The sequence below is a fragment of the Cetorhinus maximus genome, chromosome 1, assembly GCF_964194155.1.
Source record: "Cetorhinus maximus chromosome 1, sCetMax3.hap1.1, whole genome shotgun sequence".
NCBI lineage: Eukaryota > Metazoa > Chordata > Chondrichthyes > Lamniformes > Cetorhinidae > Cetorhinus > Cetorhinus maximus.
In genome coordinates, this window is record NC_135879.1 from 141,710,446 (window position 1) to 141,735,897 (window position 25,452).

The 25,452-nt window shown below is 40.1% G+C and overlaps 1 protein-coding gene across 12 annotated transcripts in view; it reads right to left on the reverse strand.

Annotated features, from left to right (window-relative positions):
• The window catches only part of fryl (furry homolog, like), a 594,162-nt gene that overhangs the window by 323,267 nt on the left and 245,443 nt on the right, over positions 1-25,452 (reverse strand). For all 12 annotated transcript variants that reach the window (XM_078547597.1, XM_078547607.1, XM_078547572.1 and 9 more), the window contains 4 exons: positions 23,726-23,805; positions 12,846-12,926; positions 11,033-11,201; positions 1,013-1,105 (listed from right to left, as the gene is read on the reverse strand). In XM_078547597.1, coding sequence (XP_078403723.1) covers positions 1,013-1,105; positions 11,033-11,201; positions 12,846-12,926; positions 23,726-23,805 — 423 coding nt within the window. The remainder of the gene's footprint in view (positions 1-1,012; positions 1,106-11,032; positions 11,202-12,845; positions 12,927-23,725; positions 23,806-25,452) is intronic.

Here is a 25,452-nt window from a genome sequence, read left to right on the forward strand (position 1 = left end):
ATAGGAGATCAAGTATTGCATCCTCTCTCGTTGGTACCTCTATATATTGATTTAGAAAACTTTCCTGAACACATTTGACAAACTCCAAGCCATCCAGCCCTTTTACAGTATGGGAGTCCCAGTCAATATGTGGAAAGTTAAAATCTCCTACCATCACAACTTTCTGTTTCTTACATCGGTCTGCTATCTCTCTACAGATTTGCTCCTCCAATTCTCTCTGACTATTGGGCGGTCTATAATACAACCCTATTAGTGTGGTCGCACCTTTCCCATTCCTCAGCTCCACCCATATGGCCTCTGTAGACGAGCCCTCCGGGCTGTCCTGCTGATGCACAGCTGTGATATTTTCCCTGACTAGTAATGCCACTCCTCCCCCTTTCATCCCGCCCCCTCTATCACGTCTGAAACAACGAAACTCCGGAACATTGAGCTGCCAGTCCTGTCCCACCTGCAACCAAGTCTCACTAATAGCAATAATGTCGTAATCCCACGTGCCAATCCACGCCCTAAGTTCGTCTGCCTTTCCGACAATACTCCTTGCATTGAAATAGATGCACCTGAGAACATTTCTATCACGTACGGACCCTTGATTTCTGTCTATACATGCATTCCTCGCTTGACCTTTATCCTCCTCCACTTCACTATCTGCTCTAACACTCTGGTTCCCCTCCCCCTGCAAATCTAGTTTAAACGCCCCGGAGCAGCACTAGCAAACCTACCCGCAAGGATGTTAGTCCCCCTCCAGTTCAGGTGCAAACTGTCCCATCGGAACAGGTCCCACCTTCCCTGGAACAGAGCCCAATTGTCAAGAAACATGAAGCCCTCCCTCCTGCGCCATCTCAGTTCTGTTGAAGAGTCATACGGACTCGAAACGTTAACTGTGTCCCTCTCCGCAGATGCTGCCAGACCTGCTGAGTTTTTCCAGGTATTTTTATTTTTGTTTTTAACAACATTTGTCAGTTGTGCTATTAGCCATTTCTCTTTATGAAGTGTTAGAACAGAAGATACTTACAGCGGCTACAGGAATCAGAATTTCCACAAAAAGTCCAGCAAGTGCATGTTTTATGTCTTTATCTTTCACTTCATGGAAATACTGCGCACATTCCTGTAGAAAATAAGATCAAGTTAAAAATTTCTGAATCCCATAACAGAAATCAAAAAACAAGTGAATACTGCTTTCCAAGAGAGATTTGTAATTAATTTAGAAAACTCTACCTGATTGAAATGACTGACTGTGCGAAGGCAGAGAGTGGCAGTGAAACCACATCTACCTCAGCAAGACAATGCGCGATAAACTTTTTGGATGTATAAGAAACCCAAATTAGCAGGGTTGTGAAAATAGGTCACAAAAATAAGGTTACAAAATTTAAAAATATCACCAGACAGCAAAGATTGTTGGAACTGTAACACACATTGTCATAATAAATAGGATATAGGTTCGGTTTCCCTTCTATTCCTCTGTTAGTTAGAGTGTAGGTCAGGCCCTTCCACATCAGGAGATGAAAATTACAGGATGAGACATCACCACATCAATCTTGAACACTAGATATGTAACAGAACAGAAACAGGTCTTTCAACTCATCAATTTGGCATTTTTCTCCAGGAGCCACCTAGTCCAATCTCACTTTTCTACACACTCCCCACATCCTTAAACATTACTCTTTTTCTAACTGACTATGAGACTTCTTTTTAGACATTTACAAATTCTGCCTCAACAATGGAGCCTTGACAGAAAATTCCATATTCCAACTACCCTCGGTCATGAAATTTTTTCTTTGATTTAATTTGTGCCCATTCATTACTGTCCAACTAAATTCTGGAAATAATCTATCGTTATTTATCTTATCGCCTTGAAGATGTCTATATTTCAGTGGTTTTGTCAAAAGGTGATGTTATGCGTCAAGTGTAGTTGCATGATCCACCGCTGCTGGCTAGCTTACTGAGTTGAAGGAGCCAAGTAGTCGTTTGGTGGTACAAAACTTGAGTATTGCTGAAAAAAGAGAAACGTCCAAGTTTTTCGTCTCGTACTGATCAGAATGCTTCACAAGAATACCAATACAAGAGGCAAACAACAATTTATACTGTATGAAAAGAGTGCACTGATTGGTTGGCAAGTGGGCTCTGATTGGTAGAGGCATCGCCAGGAGAATGCGCCAATTGATGGCGACTGACAGTTAACTACCAAGCATTGTTCGGAATTTGAACCAGGCAACTTGACCCTGATTGGTAAAGGCATTGTCCTGAGGAATGCATCAGCGAATGGCTGTTAGCTGAAACAGGCACAATGTGTGTACATGTTCTTTCTGTCTGCAAAGAACAGGGCCCTGTGTATTAATATATGCAGCTTCAATTACATGCAAATGTGCAACATTGTGAACCCGACTAACAATCTTAAATTGGTTTGTCAGCGTAATTCGTAGCACACTGAGGATTATTTAGCAAATTACGTCCAATCACAGAATCACATCTAATGTAGGGCATTGTGTTTTAAGTTGTAAAACCACGGGCTGGTTGGGTACAGTCCGTACCCTTCCCCATTATGAACAACAGCTAAGACATGCTGTTTGATACGATCTGCCAGTCTTAGGGACGTACGGCCTACATACTTAGCATCACACACTGGCACTGAAAATCATATATCATGTTACTCATTTGTGCGATAGGCAGAATATTTTTTTGGCTTGACGGCAGCATCCTGTTAGTGGTAAATACCACTCATCTTGAAACTGCATAGTCGCAGTGCGAAACAGCTAGTTCCACCTTTAGCAGGATAATGGCTACCCTGATCAGATCATTTTGCACTGTTTATTACGCAGACTCATGAACTGGCCTAGGACCTTCACTTTCGACCTTGAAAAGTGCCCAGCCTACCTCATCTTGCCTTTCCAGGGTAATCTATCTCAAATATTTGAGCAACAGGTGAAGATAGCTGTTTCCTGTGAGTTCTTGCAGTGCATCTTGTAGATGGTACACACTGTTGCCACTTGTCGTCGGCAGTGGAAAGAGCGAATAGAAGGGGTGCCGATCAAGTGGGCTGCTTTGTCCTGGATGGTGTCAAGCTTCTTGTGTTGTTGGAGCCGCACTCATCCAGGCAAGTGGAGAGTATTCTATCACACTCCTGACTTGTGCTTTGTAGGTGGTAAACAGGCTTTGGGGAGTCAGGTGGCGAGTTACCTCGCCTGATCTTGTAGCCACAAAATTTATGTGGCTAGTGCAAGTCAGTTTCTGGTCAATGATAATCCCCAGGATGTTGATAGTGGGGATTCAGTTATGGTAATGCCATTAAACATCAAGGGGTGATGGTTAGATTCTCCCTTGTTGGAGATGATCATTGCCCGGTATTTGTGTGGCGCGATTATTACTTGCCACTTGTCAGCCCAAGCCTGTGTATTGTCCAGGTCTTGCTGCATCTGGACATGGATTGCTTCAGTATCAGAGGAGTTTTGATGGTACTGCATATTGTGCAATCAGCAGCAAACATTCCCACTTCTGACCTTACGATGTAAGGAAGGTCATTGATGAAGCAGCTGAAGATGGTTGGGCCGAGCTCGCTACTCTGAGGAACTCCTGCACTGATGTCCTGGAGCTGAGATGATTGACCTCCAACCACCACAACTATCTTCCTTTTTGCTAGGTATGATTCCAACCAGTGGAGAGTTTCATCGATTCCAGTTTTGCTAGGGCTCCTTGATGCCGCACTCGGTCAAATGCTGCCTTGACGTCAAGAGCAGTCACTCTCACTTCACCTTTTTGTTGGCAATAAAATTACATCGCATTCTTTGACATTGGTCCTGCCATTTTTTTTGCAATTCCATAAGATCATCTTGCAGTGAATTGATAAGAACTTGAGTTTTCCCTTATGTGTAAATCAACCAGTTGCCTGCACCCTTTTTTGTAACAAGCTTGTTGGGAAGTTAGTTTATGTATGCTAACAAGGGTAAAGATCCCAAACACAGTTCCCTGGGGCATTCTGGAGAGGACATCTCTAGGAGAGGATGATTCCCCATCTCACACCACTCTTTGTCTTCTGTTGGTAAGGGAGTGCTGGATCCAATTTAATAATGTCCTGCTGATTCCACAGAAGTGACATGTGGACAAGGGCTTTTCATGACGAGCTTTTTCAAATGCTTTTTGAGAAATTTGTTATTGCCATGCAAGTAGTGTCATCTTTTTTGAAACTTGAAGCTAGGTCATCGACAGTCTGCCAGTTTTGTTTTGATGGATCTTTTTGATTGAAAAACATGCTATTTACCAGGATATTGTGCGCTTCAAAGTGCTTCATGACATGAGAATAAACAATACGTTCAGGCAATTTGCAAATAACACTCTTGAGATACACCAGTTTGTACTTTTCTGGATGACTTTTATCCCCTTTTGTGAATATGCCACAGATGTTAGCTTGTCTCTACTGGTCTGGTAGGTAGCCGGTGTTGATTGATTCTTGAAAGAGGTTGGTCATTCTTGGAGCCAGTTCATCAACTTCTGGACCTGGAGCTTTACTTGGATTTATTTCTTGTAAAAATTTCAAAACACCTTTTTTACTTAAAATGAGGTTTAGTGTGTCTGGTAAGTGGTCACTGTCTAAGCTGAGTATGTGTGTAAATCTTCTCTGGTAAATACACTGGAAAATTGATCACTTAGTGCTTCTGCTTTACCTTTAGGGTCACTTTTAACACTATTGTCTATTTCAATAACTGAAACGCCCATGTCTTCCTTTTTGCTTTTCTTAATGAAAGAGCAGAAGTTCTTTGGATTTGCCATGAGGGCCATTTAGCCCTACTTGCTTTCCTGAGAGGAACCAAGATCTGGATGTGATTCCAAACTCCTCATTCCCCTCTCGCCTAAGCTCTGGATATCAGAGCTCAGAGACAAGGTGATGGAGTGCAGGTCATCACATCACTGAGCTGCTAGGTTTGGTCTTCCATAAGTCACCAGTCTCTCAATGGAGGAAGCCACGTGTTCTGTACAGTGAATGATTGCAGCGCTCATGGCCCGGATGGATTCCTCCACTGTCTGTGCCAGTGCACAGAATTATGCTCGTCATCAAACCAGGTCAGCATCTAGGTTGCCTCCGAGTGCCAGAGACTTGCACTATCTCAATCTCCTAGAGCTGGTCTTGAGACTGAGATGTGCTCAAACCAATGTGTGGATCCCTTTGAGCCAACTCGCACATTCCCACCAAGGCATTTGTATCCGCGCTGGTGCTAGGTGCGGAGCAAAGGTGTGACGCTGCGTCCTCTGTGGCTTCCACCTCCTCAAAGGTTATCCAATGTTCCCTTGGGGCAAGTGGCTACAGCTGCAGATGTTTGTCCTGTGGGGTGGACTGAAGACGAACACTGACAAGACAACAGTTGCCGAGAAAGGCACCTTTGCCTTTAAAGGACCATCAGTTGTCAGCCAGTCTGAGAACCAGACTCTGAAATTAGTTGCAAGTCATCAAACAGCCAAAGTACTTCACCGTTTCAAAGCTCACCTGAGAACCAATCATCTAGATATTTGACTACAAGAAACCTCACAATCTGCTGTGCCCTACAAGACCTTCATTTCAACGTTAAATCATCAAATCCATTCAAGAAACCACAGGCCTGCCATGTAGGAGATCAGAAATCAGAAATCTGAGACTGAATTAACTGTAATTTGTAAAAGCTCACTATCTTGATCTGTATCCAATCTTTGTTACCAATGTGTGTGTGTGTGTGTGCTTGCATGTGACCAAGTACGCAGCATTATGTTAATTTGGAGTGGGTTATTCTCACTCTGATATTCTATTTTTAAGCTCATGAAAGCTTGCTGCTGAATTATTTAATTGAAATACACACTCCAAGGCTAAGTAAAGAAAACCTCTTTCCATTCAAAACATACTGATTACAGGCAGTAAGACAGTAAGTACATTCTGTCTGTGACATTTGCAACTGATTTTGGACATCCCAGGTGAAGACCTGTGAGTAAATCATGATCCTCTTTATGGGAATTCATTAGATCAGGAAAATCAAAAAAGGGGGAAAATGAGAAAAATGTCACCTAAATAAGACAATTATAAAGGTAACTTTTGTTTCAAAAAAGGCTGTTTTTATAATTTAAATTGTATGACTAACAAATATTCTGTGTCCAGTTAAATTAAATAAATCCACTACCTTTCTGACTGGCATGATTCATGTGTACATTACTTTAAAGTATGCTCTTTAAGTTGTACAGAAAGAATATAAGTACGTCACTATTTTGTTTGCTAGAATGTGGTTTCCTGGGTACTGGCAAACCACGGCTGTCCACAAAGTGCCTTATTCATGTGTAAGCCTTGGGAATATCAAAAAGCTATCAGAAGGTAGAGGCATTACAGCTGACCCCCAGCTTTCCTTACCTCATATCAAACTTTGTCAAGTGTACATAGCTACTTGCCACTTACCATTACTTACCATTTTTGCACTATAAATTGATACATTTCCAAGTCACTATACACTTTAACATTACACAGCAATCATCAGCTTCCCTTTTTCTTCGCAATTTTGAGTCCGTTGTCTTTTTTCTTGCATTGAAAACAATGCTAGGTCCTTTTTACACATAGAAACAAGGAGCAGGAGTAGGCCATTCGGCTCTTCGCGCCTGCTCTGCCATTCAATATGATCATGGCTGTTCTCGACCTCAACGCCATATTTCCGCTTTCTCTCCATACCCCTTGATATCCCCTCATGTCCAAAAATTTATCCATTTCTTTCTCGAATATACTCAGTGACCCGGCCTCCACAGCCTTCTGTGGTAGAGAATTTCAAACAATGATTTGCAACAGGGCCACATATTATTTTGTTGTCTTTTGAATTTAATTGAAATGTCACTGATCACTGCATGTCCAGATCATCATTAGGATTATCAGAATGCCTGATAATGGTGCAACTTATGTGCAATGATCTTGTTAAACAACATTTAATGAATGCATTGTAAATCCGACCAATCCTGGGATACAGCCATCTAGCCTAGTGCTCCAGGAGTCAATCACAGATTAAGTGGTTGCGAACAATTCAGAATTGGCAAAAAGAGAAGCATCAGCAGCTTCCTAAGTGCCTAATCTATCTGTATATTATTGCTAGATTCTGGGGAAAAAGCTACAGAAAATCCAGCAAAGTACCTGTACAAGGCAAGGACAAGTTCATCACTGTTACTGATAATAAAGGAAAAGGCACAGAACTCACCCCCCAGTACATCACAATCTCTGGACCATTTGTGGGCCTGCAGTAGACAGCAATCCTTGGCAACATTTAATCATAGGGCAGAGTTTTTCCGTCAGCAAGCTGGGGGCGGCACCCGCTCGCTGACGCGAAAATGACGCGGGATGATATCGGGGGGAACCCCCGACGTCATCCCGCCCCATTTAAATATTCAGGAAGGCGGGCGGACAGCGAAATCAGCTGTCCGCCCGCCGACCTGTCAACGGCCAATTGAGGACATTGACAGGGTAGTTAAATCAATTAAAGGTCCTGCCCGTCCAACCTTAAGGCTGGCGGGCAGGCCAGGAGCCCCAGCAGGCTTCTGAAAAAACATGAAACCTCATCCACCGGCGGGATGAGGTTTCATGTCAGTTTTAAAAATCTTTAATAAAGTTTCTGTGATATTTATTAACATGTCCCATCTCGTGGCATTGTCACATGAGGGGGACGTGTTAATAATTTTTTTATTTTTCTATTTTTCCACTTTCAAAAACTTTCAGCGCACTCCCTGAGGCAGCACTTAGTCTCAGGGAGATGTGCGCGAAAGAGTGCACTCTGACAGCTGGGGAATCCACCCCCCACCCACCGCACAGGAAGCGCATAGCGCTTTCTGTTGGGCAGCCCGCCTACTTAAAATGGTGGTGGGGCCCGCTTCAACGGCAGCGATTGGCTGCCCGCCCGCCGCCAAGCCGGTGGGTCCTACCCGCCCATCAAGGGCAAAATTCTGCCCATAAAGTGGGTTGGCCAAAGAGATTAGCTGCACCACAACACATTCCACACATCTGTCAAAAAAGACCGCTACAAATCCACATCATGAAAAGGGCAATAAACCTTGGACCATTCTTAGTAAGCTCCCAATGTTCCTAACACTATACTGAATTGTCTAAAATAAGATTATCACAACAGAGCAAATGAAAATAAACAGCGAAATTTGACATCCCGAATAAAATCAGAAAATTATGAAAAGACAGCGAGTTAGTGTCTGTATAGAGAAAAGGCAAGCTAACATTTCAAGTTTATGAAGTTTCTATTCAAGTTTCTATTTTTATGAAGGCTTCATTTAGAGGGTAATATTCAAAAAGTTAAACTGCTTTTATCTCTCAAGATATTGATTAAAATCTTTCTTTTCTATATTTACTGTTTTTGTTTCAAAACCTCGCTGTGCCACTGTGCCAACAATGGGAAACTGCCACAGAGACTGCAAACCGACTGTACTGATCACTATGATTGCTGTAACATTAAGTCAGTTGTCATTTTAAAAAGTAGCTTCTGATAATTAAAAACAACTGATAACTATAAGTGGTGATCATGTAACAAAATTCCACTATATGTAATTCACTGTTTTATACAATCATGAGATAACATTCTAAATGGCACTCGGATAATGAAAATTTAGCAAAATCTACTTAGAGCTAAATTTTCACCGGTATAATGGGAATTAACTGCTGCCTGCTTGATTTCCTTTTTTGTTGTTGACTTGCTATTATTGTGTTATTTCACTTAAATATACATCTAGAATGGCCATTAAAATATTAAATTTATCATGTAGTTTTCAAAGATTTGTTAAAATTCTTCATTTAAATTAAGCTTCAATTAGAGCCATAATGCCTACATTTCTCAATTCATAGAATCAGAATAATTACAGCACTGAAGGAGGCCATTCATCCTCTAACAAAATTTTAATTGATAAATTATTTTTGATACATTGCCCGCTTTACAAATGAAGCTGCCTGTGATATTTTGGCTAGTTTCTTTTTGTTGTTTCTAAAAGGCAAGACAAATCTTTTTGCCAAAGGCCTTTATCTCACTTGACTGCAATGCTTAAAAGTCAGAAAATTTAGCACATTGTAATGACTAATAATTGTTCTCTTTACCGCTATATTTCAGTCAGCAGAAGAAAATTCTGCCTATAAGAGACTAAAAAGGTGCAATGACCTTAAATACACACAAATGCTTATGGTACCAGGCAAAAGAGAGAAAATCTATGTTCCTGTAGATCTCCAGTTCTGATGCAAGGTGATTGATCTGAAATCAAGGTCAAGTTTTGTGATCAGCAGCTATGGAATTTTGCACTGCAACTTGTGGCGATAAGAAATCCATTTCAGCATGGCAGCCTCTACAGAGGAACTGGAACCTGAAGAACAGGGCAAGCAACTGTGTATCTTAACTAATCAGATTGTAGAATGGTTAATGAGACACACAGAGTCTAAACTAGGAAGTGTAGTTAAAGTTAGTTAATTCAACGTCAAATCATGTACAGAAAGCAAAATAAAAAGGGGGAAGAAATTTGGGATTGGGGGCAAGAGGTAAAAGAGATAGAAAGAAATGTTTTATTTTTTTAAATCAACGATAATTAAAATCCAATGAAATTAGGCTTTCACATTTGCAAATTAGTTAGCATTCATAAAGTTTTGGTGACAGAGACGTGTGGCAGCAATTAAGACTTATCACATTGTTAAAAATCCACTTAAATTAAAATGGGCAAGCCCCTAACTTTTTCTGCCAAGTTTAGTAGGTCTCTAAGTAGCACAACTTTATGTTCTTCCATGTGCTTGACTACTGAGTCTCTCAACAACACTGTTGATGCAGAATTTCTAGAGGAGCAGAGCAACTTCAACAGAAATCAGGTAGCTGCTATTAAACTACACAAGTGTGGTTGCTAGAAATCATTGTCTGATTTACTCTTAGGTAACAGTGAGCGGTGATAGGTTATTATTTTCTTACAAAAACTAGTATTTATACAGCACCTATAATGTAAGAAAACATATTTGGTTCCCATATTTTTCTTTCATACGAACATACAAATTAGGTGTAGGCCACTTGGCCCCCCGAGCCCATTCTGCCATGCAATAAGACTGTGGCTGATCTGACTGTAACCTCAGCTCCACATTCCTGCCTACCCCAGGTAGCTTTTAACCCCCTTGTTAATCAAGAATCTATCTAGCTCTGCCTTAAAAATATTCAAAGACTCTGCTTCCACTGTCTTTTGAGGAAGAGAGTTTCAAAGATTCACAACCTTCTGAGAGAAAAAAATTTCTCCTCATCCCTGTCTCAAATGGGTGACCCCTTATTTTTAAACAGTGACCCCTAGTTCTAGACTCTCCCACAAGAGGAAACACCCTCTCCACATCCACCCTGTTAAGAGTCAAGATCTTAAAGGTTTCAATCAAGTCACCTCTTATTCTTCTAAACTCCAGTGGATAGAAGCTTAACCTATCCAACCTTTCCTCATAAGACAACCCGCCCATTTCTGGTGTTAGTCTAGTAAACCGTCTCTGAACTGCTTCTAATGCATTTACATCTTTCAGCCTATTGTCTACATTCTCCTTTTATTTAGCTCACTTTCCTGTTAAATTTGCTTTAATCCTCATGCATCACACAATGTTTTCTGGCCAAAACATGGCAGGCTAACTCCTTCTAGTCCCTGTCAAAGCTATCCCCAAGTTGAATGCAGGAAGATAAGTAAGTCCAGATGCAGGGTCAATGATCCATCAACTTTGTTTGCCACACTGAAGGGCAAGTCCACCCTTTTACTTTATGCCTCCTCCATTTTGTCCAAGAATGGTAAGAATCGTCCATAGACAATTCCTAATTCTTCAAGATACTGCACATGGCACCCTATGTTACAGCAACTAACTGCATCCACACTACTTTCTCTTCATTTGAAAGGCCAGCTTTAAAGAAAAACAATTTCTTCTCAAATGATGAGAGACTTGGAAACAACCAGATACTCTTGAACTTTGAGATATGAAGAAATAGTAAATTTCAAAGTCAATTAAAGGTTTATACATGAGTAAGTGATTGTTAATGTAAAATAAAAATGTCCACTTTACCTGCATAAACTGAAATGAAGCTTCAAAATCCTCCACAGGGTACATTTTGACCCGAAAGAACTTCATTCCCATGATTAGACTGATGATGCTTTGCACTACATGAGGGCTCTGCTCTTTCTGACGTAGTTCCTTCAGCTCAGTCATAAACTTCTTTCTTACTGCCTGAAATCTAAAAAAATTGAAGAATTCATGCACTGCGAATCTTTATAGTTCAAGTATCAAAGTCTGTCCAGCGAAAGTTAATTACTTTTCTTCTCTCTCAATACTTAAAAAAAGAAACATCGAAAGTATACTCAAGATACTTCAAATCAAACAAACAATCTCAGGGTTTATTTTATCATCTTTCAAATAAAGCTTTCCTCAATCACTTCTGCTTGTATTTGGTTCCTGTATTCCACAAACATGCTTAGATGTAACTTCATGGGTAATCAAAGGCCACATCAAACGATACCAATGACAATCCAAAACTATCTCAGATAAAACCTATAGCAGGAAAAGCATACTGACTCAAACCTCAAGGGAAAAGACTAAGGTAAATAAGCATAAGAAAACCTATATATACATTTTTTATGGAGGCAAAAAATATGCATTTTTTGGTATGCAAAATTTCATTACAGGTCAGGAAATTATGGAAGTATTTCGGTAAAGAGGACATCCATTAACAGCACATTTTGTTTTTCTTGTATCCTCATTTTCCATTTGAATGGTTACAAAAGCTGTGTCCAAACAACCAGCACATTAGATCTTCTTGCATCATTCTACGTAACTCGTGAAGGCAATAACATGGAGTTCTCTGGACCATTACAGGTCTACTTGTACAGAGGACTGTAAAACAGACAGTATTCCAGATTTAGTGTTCTCAACTGAGATAGCAAATTAAAACACCCTGTGCTATCATCAACATCCTGAGGATTACCATTAATCAGAAACTGGACAGCATCTTCCAAACTGCATCCTTTACAATCTAGATAGAAAAGGGCAGCAGATGCATGGGAGCACTACCACTTGCAAATTCCCTTCCAAGGCACATACCATCCTAAACTAGAACTTTATTGTTGTCCCCTCATTGTTGCCAGGTGAAAATCCTGGAGAAAGCGGTTAAAAAGGTGTACAGGATTCTGGACTTTATAAATGGCATAGAATACAAAAGCAAGAGGTTTTGCTTAACCTTTATAAAACACTGGCACTGCTGCATAAGGAAGAAGTAGTGTGTCTATTTCTGGGTCCCACACTTTAAGAAGGTAGCTGAGGCATTAGAGATGGTGTAAAAAAGATTCATGAGAATGGTCCTGGAATGAGGAGCTTCAGTTACATGGATAGATTGGAGAAGCTAGCGTTGTTCTCCTTAGAGAAGGTTGAAAGGAGATTTAATTGAGGTGTTGAAAATCTTAAGAATCTGGATAAAGTAGATAGGGAGAAACTGTTCCTTGGGTGGAAAGGGTCAAGAATTAAAGGACACCAATTTAAGGTGAATGGCAAAAGAACCAAAGGCGACAGGAGGAAAAATGTTTTTACGCAGCAAGTAGTTAGGGTCTGAAAGTGTGGTGAAGGTAGAATCAATTGAGGCTTTCAATAAGGAATTGGAAATTACCCGCATAGAAAAAAAAACAGCAGGGCTACAGGGAAGCGGCAGGAGAGTGAGATTGCAGAAAATTGGCAGACACAACAGGCCAAATGGCCTCTTTCTGCACTTTAACCATTCTATAATTCTATTATGGGAGTTGTCCTGGAAAAAGTAAGAGATTAATATCTGGACAATGCCTAGAAAAATGCAAATAAGATGACATATTGATAAAATAATTACTTTCCTTACTTTGATTGTGCAAGAACTCCAATCACCTCTGCATACAAATCTGCAATAATGTGCATATTCCCAGTGTTGGGTCCTGAATACCTGCAAAAAAGTCAAGAATAGAAGGCAGGTGAAATAAAAATGTATGATCAGAGCAAATTATTTTAAAAATGCCAAGCTGGACCAAATTTAAATTCCAAGATTAATCCAAATTCGAATCCCATAAAATGAAGCAAAAAATACAATGTAGTTCTTTTGCATCAGACAGGCATACACTATTCCAATTGAACATGTCACTTAAAGAGTGCTGCACTCAGCAAATCAAGAGTTGTAACTAAACGTCATGCATTTCAATTGCCTCATCCAATGCAAAGCAAAGGTTCCTTTCAAAGGCAATAACCAATTCGTATAGGGTCTTATCCAGAAATTTAATTGAGCTAAAGTAAATCACTAGTCAAAATTTAAAAGATTTTTTTTTTGTTGGGGGTGGCAAAACAGAAAATCATTACTCACAAGTGAAGAAAATTCACTTGTTTTTATTTTTAAACAATAAATGCATTCTTCCATCATGTGAATCACAGAAAAATCTCCAAAACATTACAGCATTGTCGCAGTCATGAGCTTGGCACAGTTACACACCTCATTTGCATTACGTTCATAATATCTGTTCTTTTGCTTTTTTAACTATATAGATGGACAAATCTGAGTGTCTGCATTACAATCCTTACATCCAGCCTAGTGCACAGTGAATTTCCAAAACATTTTGGCATCAGGGCTGGTTTTTGAATCATTCTTGGTTCTTTTCTCTTGCCAAAATGACTGTAAGTTGGAAATGTTTTGGGAAACTATGTTCCATGCAGCCACATTTCATTCTTTGTAGGGCAGAGCAGCAAAGCTTTTAAAATACATTGGATATAATGGATAAACCCAACAATATGCAATATGCATCCCCAGACTGCCTCTGGCTACAATATGCTAACCTGCCCTTCCATTCCTTTCCGAATTTCCTTAAATTTATGCTTTCTCACTACTGTTCTGCTGACCAATGAAAACAACCTATCACTGTTTAACTTATCACAGCTGACTGAAAAATGCCATAATTTTTCCAAGTTTCTTCATAATTGCTATTGCTTGTATTTGATAACATTTAAAATCGCACCATTTTATGTTGACTTCTGTTCCAAATCAAATACTTCACCTTCTTTCAATGAATTGCACCTGTCATCTATTTTCCCATCTTGCTAGCCTAAATGCTTGTCTGCAGTCTATCACACTCTTAAATTGGAATTTGCCCTTCAGCCAAATTGGGTGTCATCGACAAATTTTTATTACATTTCCTTAATTTCCAAGTCTATGTATGTATAGTGAACAACAGCAGCTAGAATAGAAAACACATCTTTCCATTTCAAAAAACTTCCTTTTACCTCTGCCTCCTCTTGAGGTTCCCAGGATCGTTGCCGTCAACCTCCAGCCAACTCAATTCACTCCATAATATCAAGAAACGGCTGAAGGCACTGAATACTAGATAGGCTATGGGCCCTGGCAACATTCTGGCAATAGTACTGAAGCCTTGAGCTCCAAAACTAACCACACCCCTCACCAAGCAGTTACAGTACAGCTACAACATAGTACCTACCCAACAATGTGGAAAATTGCCCAGGTTAGATCCTGTCCGCAGCAAGAGGAACAAATCCAATCTGGCCAATTGCCGCCTCATCAGCTTCCTTTTGATCATCAGCAAAGTGATGGAAGGTGCTGTCTACAATGCGATCAAACAGCACTTACACAGCAATAAACTGCTCACTATTGCTCAGTGTGGGTTCTACCAAGGCCATTCGCTCTTGACCTCATTGCAGCCTTGGTCCAAAAAAGGACAAAAGAACTGAACTCAAGAGGTGAGGTGAGAGCGACTGCCCTTGATATCAAGACAGCATTTGACTGAATGTGGCATCAAGCAGTCCTGGCAAAACTGATGTCTATGGGAACCGGAGGTAAAGCTCTCCACTGGTTGGAGTCTTATCTAGCAGAAAGGAAGGCGGTTGTGGTTGTTGGCCAATCATCTCAGTCCCAGGACATCGCTGCAGGAGCTCCTCAGGGTACTGTCCTAGATCCAACCATCTTCAACTGCTTCGTCAATAACCTTCCCTCCATCAGAAGGTCAGAAGTGGGGACGTTCACTGATGATTGCACAGTACCCAGTGCCATTCGCAACGTCTCAGATACTGAAGCAGTCTGTGCCAATATGAAGCAAGACGTGGTCAATATTCAGGCTTGGTTGGTAAGTGGGAAGTAACATTTGCACCACACTAGTGCCAGGCAATGATCATCTCCAGCAAGAGAGAATCTAACCATCTCCCCATGACATTCAATGTAATTATCATCACTGAATCCCCAACTATCAACTTCATGGGGGGTTTCCACTGACCAGAAAATGAACAGGACCAGCCATATGAATATGGCTACAACAGCAAGTCTGAGACTGGGAATTCTGATGCAAATAACTAACCTCCCACTCTCAAAATCTGTCCACCATCTACAGGGGTACAAGTCAGGAGTGTGATGGAATACTCTCCAATTGCCTGGATGAGTGTGGCTCCAGCAACACTCAAGAAGCTCAACATCATCCAGGACAAAGAGACAGTCCACAGCAAACTGGGCAACTTTGTTAATGGGCAAAACAACAGATCAATGGGAGATGTTCAAAGAAGAATTTAATGTGATACAGAACCAGTTTATACCACTAAGGGGCAAGAATGTTTATCAGTAAAGAAAAACAGCCATGGGCAACTCAGGAGAAAGGAGACAAGATTAAACTGAAAGAACAGAAACAAAAATCAAAAAATAGCACAGATCCTGGTGAAGTGGAAAATTGCGAAGAACAGCAAATGGCAGCAAAATAGCTAACAGAGCTTCAAGAAGGGAATATGAAAACAAACTTGTAAGGAATATCAAAATCAACACAAAGTTTACACATGTCCCAACCTTCCAGAGTTTACTCGATCCTGGAACCACTTATTCAGGTAGAAAAATTGTGAATGCTACCCTGCTATTTAAGAGAGGGGAAAACCAGGAAATTACAGACCAGTTGGCCTAAAATCTGTAGTTGAGAAAAGAATGGGGCAATGGAACACTTTGAAAATTTTCAGCTGATCAGAGAGAGCAGCATGGATTTATAAAGGGTGTGTCTGATGAACCTGACTGAAGTTTTTCAAAAAGCGGCTCAAGTAGTGGACAGGGGAATGTCAATTGATGCTGTTTATATAAACTTTCAGAAGTATTTGATCAAGTTCTTCAAAGGAGACTACTAACTAAAGTTGAAGCTCATGAAACCGAAAGCAAATTATTGACCTGGTTAGGAAATTGGCTGAGTGGCAGGAGACAGAGAGTAGGGAGAATGGGCAAGTACTCTAGTTGGTAGGTTGTACTTAGTGATGTCAAGTAAGAGTTGGTGTTGGGGCCTCAACTATTCACCGTCTTTATTAATAACTTAGACGATGGGACAAAAAGCCATATATCCAAATTTGCCAAAGACACCAATGCCACAATATATTGCAAACACAAAATTATAAGAGATATTAATAGATTAAGTGAATGGACAAAAGTGTGGCTAATGGATTTTGATGTAGCCGAATGTGAAATCATCCACTTTGGGCCTGAAAAGGATAAAACAGAGTATTTTCTAAATGGTGAAAAGCTGGAAACAGAGGAGATCCAAAGACACTTCAGTTTCCAGGTACGGAGTAGGTTACAATGTCATGAGCAGGTGCAGAAAATAATCTAAAAGATTAATCAAGCGTTGGCATTTATATCTAGAAGTCATGTTTTAGCTATACAAAACCCTAGTTATACACACATGGGAGCACTGCAGACAGTTCTGGGTATCACACCTTAGAAAGGATATAATGGCCTTGAAGTGGCTACAGTGTCAATTTACTTGCGCGACGCCTGGACTAAGTGAGGTTACAAAAACTAGGGCTGTAATCTCTGGGATTTAGAAGATTAAGGAGCGTTTTGTTTGAAGTTTTTAAGATATTAAGGGAAACAGATAGGGAGAAACTATTTCTTCTGGTTGGGGATTCTATGGCTCCTCGGCATAGCCTAGAAATTAGAGCCAGACCTTAGGGAGTAAAATTAGGAAACACTTTACACATAAAGGTTGGTTGAAGTTTGGAACTCTTTTGCAAACAGCAATTGATGCTAGGCCAATTGTTAATCTTAAATCTGAACATGATAATACTTTTGGTTAACAAAAATCTATGGGATATGGGGAAAGGGCAGATATATGGAGTTAGGTCATAAATCAGCCATGATCTCACTGAATAGTGGAGCATGCTAGAGGGCCTCCTCCTAAATGGCCTATGTTTCTCTAAGCGCTTAGTCATTTCATCATATTGTATAAGTTCTAAGAGTTTACCAACAACTGAACTAAGCATTAGCCTATAACTTCTTAGTTTAATTAGGTCTCCTTTTTCTTTGCCACCAGTATAGTTCAGACTTTCCACAAAATTTTGAAAAATTATGGCCACAGTCTTGATTGTTTCTTTCCTAGCTTCCTTCAGAATCCACAATCTGTCTGCCTTACATCAATTCCATCGCAATCAAATATTTTGGCTTGGATTCTCCTGATTTTGCAATTGTTCCTTTTTCTCTTTCCACATTGCATTTTTTTGTCAAACTTAATCTATTTCACCTTCTCTATTACCTATATTATACTCCCTTCCATGCAGTGTATTCTCCCACTTTACCTTCATCTTATTAGTTTAAACCCTTCATGACAGCTCGAGTTAACCTTCCCTTCATGATGTTTTTCCCAGCCCTCTGTATGGGCCAGCTGTCTTGTTGATACAGCTCACTCTTGCCTCAGAGCTAGGCTTGCCGGTTTAAGGGGTTTTTTTTACACTAATTTTTTTGAGATGTGTGCATCACTAGAAAGGTTGGAGTTTGTTGCCCATCCTAGTTGTGCTTGCGGAGGTGGTGGTCAGCCTTCTTCCTGAACTGCTAATGCCCATGTGGTGATGGTGAGTTCCAGAATTCTGAGCTTGTGACCATGCTCTAAATATTTCCCTCCTACAGCATGCCTCTAGCCTTAAATTTATCTCCCTACAAACTATGGAGAGACATTATTAGTGTAATGACCTGAATTTTACCTGTATTGCCTTATACTTTTTCCAAAATGTTGAACTCTGCATTTTGTCACAACATTAAACAAGCAGGGCTGAAACCGGGCAGAATATCATTGTAATCTGGGTGGTCAATTGGTCAACAAAAAGGTTGGGGCTGGGGGTGGACTAGTTGTGTGCAATGCGCAAATATCATTTGGAATTGTGCAGAAATCAATTATTTTTCCCTTATTCCATTTACACTGAGCTAATACAGAAATTTGGGAGCCTCATATTCACACATTAGACTGGAGGCAATTCAATGAGGTGAATTGACTTATGGCCAATGGCTAGGTAGGACAAACGTCTGACCTCACAAATTTAGGAGCTCAGCTCAGTCTCTTGGACAGAGTGAGCAAGAGGATATCAGCAGGAAGCAACAAAATCAATGACCAGCTAGTTCTCAAATAGCTTGCCTGGAAAGTGAGCCTTACGCCTTGAGATGATAAGATGACATCTTTTAATATCTTTCCAATAACAAGTGTAAAAAGTTAACTATTCACACTGTGGAAGTTGTATAAAATTAATTCTCCTATGATATGTAAACAGCTTGCTGGTTTGAAGTTCTGCCTCATCTCGATAGAGTGCTTTCAATTTCCTCAGGTCATGCCATTATCAAACTGAATATTGGGCAGTGAAGTGTGCTCTCTCTGCATGCAAGGAGGTGGTGGTCTATTTCTGGGAATGACCAGCTATATCCAGGAGAATACTTGGCATAAAACCCTGAAAATCGTTACAATTAGCAATCATGAGACTACCACTTTTGAGGTCCTGTTTCTTCAACCTCTTTACACCTGGAATTTTCTTTTAAGAATCTGACTCCTATATCATTGGCTCTGACATGAGCCAAGACTTCAAGTAGCTCATCCTGCCAAGAGTTTCTGTAGTTGCTCCATATGTTTCTTATCTGGGAGACAACACACTATCCACTCGCAATCATTGACAGCAAAAGGAAGAAAATAGTCACCATCACAGAAAATTTGTTCAGAGTGTCAAGATACCATTGGGATATTCTCAGTATATTCCATTGGGCAGAAAATTTTCAAATTAAAATGAAGTGAACCATGCACGCCTGGGGTGGGGGCAAAACAATTCAGTCAGAATTCTCATTCCTGATTGCTAATGACTAATTCCTGCTAGAAGGTGTGTACATTTGGCATTATTTGGCTTAAATGTAATGCTCAGGAAAGGAAGGGAAGCACATTAAAAAAAATTAGATTTAGTGACTGAGGAAATTATATATTTATAATCGGATTCATATGTACTGAGAATATTTATAGGCTTCAAAATGTAAAAATGCAGCCCAGTTAAATGTCGGAATGAAAGTGGCACCTAAAATGCTAATGTAACAGGAACAGCATATTTTAGATGCTGCCCAGTCTGCTGTACATCTGAATGTTTATCAGCCCTCATCAATTAAATCTGTTTACATAACATTGCAAAAAGAACTGACAAGCGCAGGACAACCCACCTTTTGCACGTCTGTCAAAGCTAAAATGTGATATTTACAACAGTACTAGGTTAACCAGTATCAGGACAGATCCTCAATCTGCACTAGAAGGTATACTGTTTTCTGACTGTTCAGGTGTATGGTAATAATTTAGGAATTTTCAAATATGTCTTTCAAGATATTCTGCTTGATACTAAAGATAAAACCTTTAATCATGCTATGGCACCCTTACCCTCCAAACACTAGAAAAGTGGAAATAAGAGCTAATAACCTAGGGAAAAGTCTTACTCAATCATTCACCACAAAACACTTTTTATGTAGAATGATACTCACTTACAGTGTGAGAAATAGGCAAGAAAAATAGAATTAATGTTTCAGGTCAAGTGATCCTTCATCAGAAGTTCTGATGAAAGCTCACTCGACCTGAAACATTAACTCTGTTTCTCTCTCCAGGTGCTGAGATTTTCCACATTTTTTAAATTTTAGATTTGCAGCATAGAAAAGGATAGAATCATAGAATTGTTACAGCACAGAAAAAGGCCATTCAGCCCCAATAAATTGACATGGCACTGATCCTGCAGTACCAAATGAGCAAATTTCATACGAACATATGAATTAGGAGCAGGATTAGGCCATTCGGCTTCTTGAGCCTGCTCTGCCATTCAATAAGATCGTGGCTGATAGGATTGTAGCCTGAACTCCACATTCCACCTAACCCCGATAACCTTGGACTCCCTTGTGAGTCAAGAATCTATCTACCTCTGCCTTAAGAAATATTCATTGAACCTGCCTCCACCATTCTCTGGGGAAGAGAGTTCCAAAGATTCAAGACCCTCTGAGGGGAAAAAGATTCTTCTCATCTCCATCTTAAATGGGAGACCCCTTATTTTTAAACTGTGTCCCCTCCCTGCAGAGGAAAACATCCTTTCAGCATCCACTCTGTCAAATCCTCTCAGTGTCTTATGTTTCAGTAAGATCACCTCCCATTCTTCTTCTAAAATCCAATGGCCACAGGCCCAGCCTGTCCAACCTTTCCTTGAAAGAAAACACCCGTGTCCCAGGTATCAGTTGAGTGAACCTTCTCTGAACTGCTTCGAAAGCATTTATATCCTTTCTTAAATAAGGAGACCGAAAGTGTACACAGGACTCTAGATGTGGTCTCAGCAACACCCTTTACAATTGTAGAAAAATGTCCCTACTTTTATATTTCATTCCCCGTGCAATAAACGACAACATTCCATTTGCCTTCCTAATCACTTGCTGAACTTGTCCTGATTTATGTACCAGGATATCCAGATCCCACTGTACCTCAGTTCTGCAAACTTTTTCCATTTGAATAATATGCTGCTTTTCTATTCTTCCTGCCAAAGTGGACAAGTTTACATTTCGCACAACACACTGCAACTTTTTCCCCACTCACCTAACCTATCTCTGTCCCTTTGCAGACTCATGATGTCCTCTTCACAATTACTTTCCTAAACATCTTCGTATCACCAGCAAACTTAGAAACCATACATTCAGTCCCTTCATCCAAGCCATTGACATTGTAAATAGTTGAAGCCCCAGCAATGATCCCTGTTGCACTCTACTTGTCACATCTTGCCAACTCAAAATTGACCCATTGTCTACTCTCCATTTCTTGTTAGCTAACCAATCCTCTATCCATGCTATAATAAAAACAGAAAATGCTGGTAAAACTCAGCAGGTCTGGCAGCATCTGTGGAGAGAGAAATAGAGTTAATGTTTCGAGTCCATATGACTCTTCTTCAGAGCTCTATCCATGCTAATATGTTACTACCGACACCATGAGCTCTTATTTTGTGTAGTAGCCTTTCATGTGGCACCTTGTCAAATGCCTTCTGGAAATCTAAGTACGCCACATCCACAGGTTCCCCTTTATCCACGTTCCTTGTTACTTCCTCAAAGAACTCCAATAAATTAGTCAAACATGATTTCCCTTTCACAAAACTCTGCCTGATTGCATTGGGATTTTCCAAGTGCCCCGTTATAACCTCCTTAATAATAGATTCCAGCAATTTCCCTATGACAGATGTTAGGCTAACCAGCCTATAGTTTCCTGCTTCCTATTTCCCTCCTTTCTTGTACAGAGGAATTACATCTGCTATTTTCTAATTTGATGGAACCTTTCCAGAATCTAAGGAATTCTGAAAAACTAAAATCAGTGTGTCTATTATCTCAGCAGCCACTTATTTTAAGACCCTAGGATGAAGTCCATCATGACCTGGGGACTTGTCAACTTTTAGTTCTAATAATTTTCTCAGTACCCTTTCCCTGGTGAGTGTAACTTTTAAGTTCCTCCCTCCTTCTCGCCTCGTGATCCACAATTATTTCTGGGATGTTATTTGTATTCTCTACAGTGAAGGCAGATGCAAATTATCTGTTTAATTCATCCACCATTTCCTTATTTTCCTTTATTAATTCCTATCCTCACTCCTTTCTCTAGAGGACCAACGCTCATTTTACTTATCTTCTTTTTACATACGTGTAGAAACTTTTGCTATCTGTTTTTATATTTCTAGCTACTAATTTCTCCCTCTTTATTAATTTTTAGTCATTTTTTGGTGTTCTTTATAATTGTCCAATCTTCTGACCTGCCACTCATCCTCGTGGATTATACACTTATTCTTTCAATTTCACACTACCTTTAACTAGCCAAGGATAGTGTGTCCTTCCCTTAAGAGCCTTTCTATCTCATTGGAGTGTACCTTTTTTGTGTATTCTGAAATATCTCCTTAAATGTCTGCCACTGCATCTCTACTAACCTATACCTTAACCTAATTTCCCAGTTCACGTTAGCCAGCGACGTCTTCATGCCCTCATAATTGCCCTTATTTAAGTTTAAAACACTTACCTTACATCCAGTCCTCTTTCCCTCAACCTGAATATGAAATTCAATCATATTATGATCACTGCTACCTAGGGGCGTCTTCACAATAAGGTCACTAATAATCCCCTCTGACTGCACATTACCAGGTCTAGTATAGCCTCCTCCCTGGTTGGTGCCAAAACGTGCTGCTCTAAGAAAGTGTCCCAAAAATACTATGAACTCATCATCCAGGCTATGTTGCCAATCTGATTTGTCCAATCTATATGATGATTGAAATCATCCATGATTATCAACGTACCTTTCTCAGAAGCCCCCATTACTTCTTCCCGTATATCCCATCCTATAGTGGTTACTGTTAGTGGGCCCACAAGTGACTTTTAACCTTTACTATTTCTCATCTCTACCCAAAACAATTCTACATCTTGATCTCCAGAACTAAGGTAATCTCACTCTGTTATACCAATGCCATCCTTAATCATGCCTCCCTTCCTCTCATCTATCAAACATCCATTTCACCTGCCAATCATTGGTCAGCAAGGACAGCAGCTTTTTGCTATACTTCTCTTGTGATTCATTGGTCACTTCTTTCAGAGATCTATTTTCTTCTTCAAAAGCAAAATACTGCAGATGCTAGAAATTTGAAATAAGAACAAAATTGCTGGAAAAACTCAGCAGGCCTGGCAGCAACTATGCACAGAAACAAAGTTAATTTTTCAGGTTGATGACCTTTCATCAGAACCGGTGAGCAGGATTTAGTGCAGGGTTAGGTATGGGCAGTGATTTTCCAATCAACCTGAAACTTTAACTTGTTTCTCTCCACAGATGTTGCCTGACCTGCTGAGTTTTTCCAGCATTTTTTGTTCTTAAGTTTAAAGTGTCTTTATCCACAAATCCTTCCAGAGGTCTGGCTCATTCCATCTCTGAAATGTCCTCAAGCCCCAGATCTCCTCCCACAATTTCTGGTCCTCCAGCTCCAGCTTTTCTAGTCATTTCTCCTCTCATTTCTCTACCACTGGTCGCAGAGCCTTCAGCAATTTCAGTCATACTCTCTAGAGCTATTGAACCCTCTTTGTCATTCCCCTTCGCTCTCCACTTTCAAAACCCTTCTTTTAGTCTATCTTTTGCACCAAATGTTTTGTGGCCCCTCCCAGTCTCCCTCCATGGCTCAGTGTTTGCTCTCTAATTTACCCCTCTCTGAGAAGGACCTTGAAACACTTTTTAACCAGTAAATGGCATTATAATTGAATGTGCATTAGCTCGGGGAACATTCTTCACTGCAGAATTCCACAGGTCAGTTAAAGAATAATTGACCTTGCTTGGGTAATGAGTGTTTAACATAGAACATTGGCAAAGCACTACATTTCAGCTAGAAACCACAAACTTTTATGTATACATAAAACACTACTGTGAAAGCGTTTACAAAAAAGGCAAAGAGCCAACTTACCCTTCCCTGTGTTTAAAGTGCTTAAAAGCCAAGTTCAGAACTTCATGTACTAAAGCATCTGGCACTGGATGAAGAGGAATCTGTAAAACAATTAACATATCAGCATTGTTGTGGAATGTATGCTTTTAAACTGCAGGTAATCCAGGCTGCATGTTTTTCTGCTATAAGGATATGGTGAAAGTGTACTTTCTCCATTCCCTTACAAGTCATAACAAAGCTTCAATGAGTTCAAATTTAAGACTACACAACAACAAAAAACTTACTCCTCCCCAACCCTTCACATTTCCTCAAAAAAGGTAATAGTATATATTTACCCCACCTCTTTTCAACACCAGTATTTACACCTTTCTACTTCACATGTAGATGAAAGTAAAAGGCACTTCTCCCTGTGAAAATATTATATTGCTAATGTGTTTAGTATTACAGTACATGTTGTACACAAGTATTGAAAATAAATGACAGAGATCAACATACTGAAAAACACATGATGGAAAAGATGAAGTCTCATTTCCACAACGATAAGCTTTTTTGAAATGTGGAAAAGCTCACATTAAGTTGCCCAGGTCAGTTACCATTTTGAGAAACTTGGGCATTAATAAAACAAAAATAATTTTGATGAAAAGTTAAAATATCCATAATTATTCCTTAGGTTGGCAGCCATTTCTACTTTTGCTAAAATAAAAATTGAGGTGGAGCTTTTATGAAGAACACTATTAGCATGGAAGCAACAACTTTAAGTTACATAATGCCTTCATCATAGAAAAACAACCCAAAATACTTCAAAGAAAAATTGATACCAAGTGGAAAATATTAGGAGGATTGACCAAAAGCTTAGTCAGAATTTTAAGAAGGGTCTTAAAGAAGGGAGGGAGGCTGAGAGGCAATGAGGTTTAGGAAGCAAATTCCAGAGCTTTGGACCAGGGCAGCTGAAGACCGTTGGGTGGTTTAGTGTGGGATGAGATATAGGCAGCTGAGTTTTGGACAAACAGAAGTTTATGAAGAGTAATGAAAAGCCATCAGGGGAACATTGTCACCTTCAGACTGAGCTATTCAAATTACACAGATAAGGGTTTTGGCAGTAAATAACACTAGGTAGGGACAAAGGCAGGCGATGTTCCAGAGTAGGCTGTCGTTGAGATGGGCCCCTTAATGCTAAAATCAATCGAATAGAACCATAGAACACTACAGCACAGAAAACAGGCCATTCGGCCCTTCTAGTCTGTGCCGAAATATTATCCCGCTAGTCCCATTGACCTGCACCTAGTCCATAACCCTCCAGACCTCTCCCATCCATGTATCTATCTAATTTATTCTTAAAACTTAAGAGTGAGCCCGCATTTACCACGTCAGATGTTAGCTCGTTCCACACTCTCACCACTCTCTGAGTGAAGAAGTTCCCCCTAATCCTTTCCCCTTTCACCCTAAAGCCATGAATGCTGCCTTGGTGTCAAGAAAGGAAGAAAGACTTATGTTCATATAGCGATTTTCATGTCCACTGAACACCTCAAAGCACTTTATAGCCAATGAAGTACTTTCGAAGTATAGTCACTGTTATATTATCAAGGGCAGTCACTCTCACATCAACTCCAATTCAGTTTTTGTGTCCATGCTTGGACTACAGCTAGAGCTGAGTGATCTTGCAGAACCCAAATGAGAATTGGTGAGTATGCTATTGATCAGTAAGTGGCACTATGGCACTATTAACAAATCCTTCCATCACTTTGCTA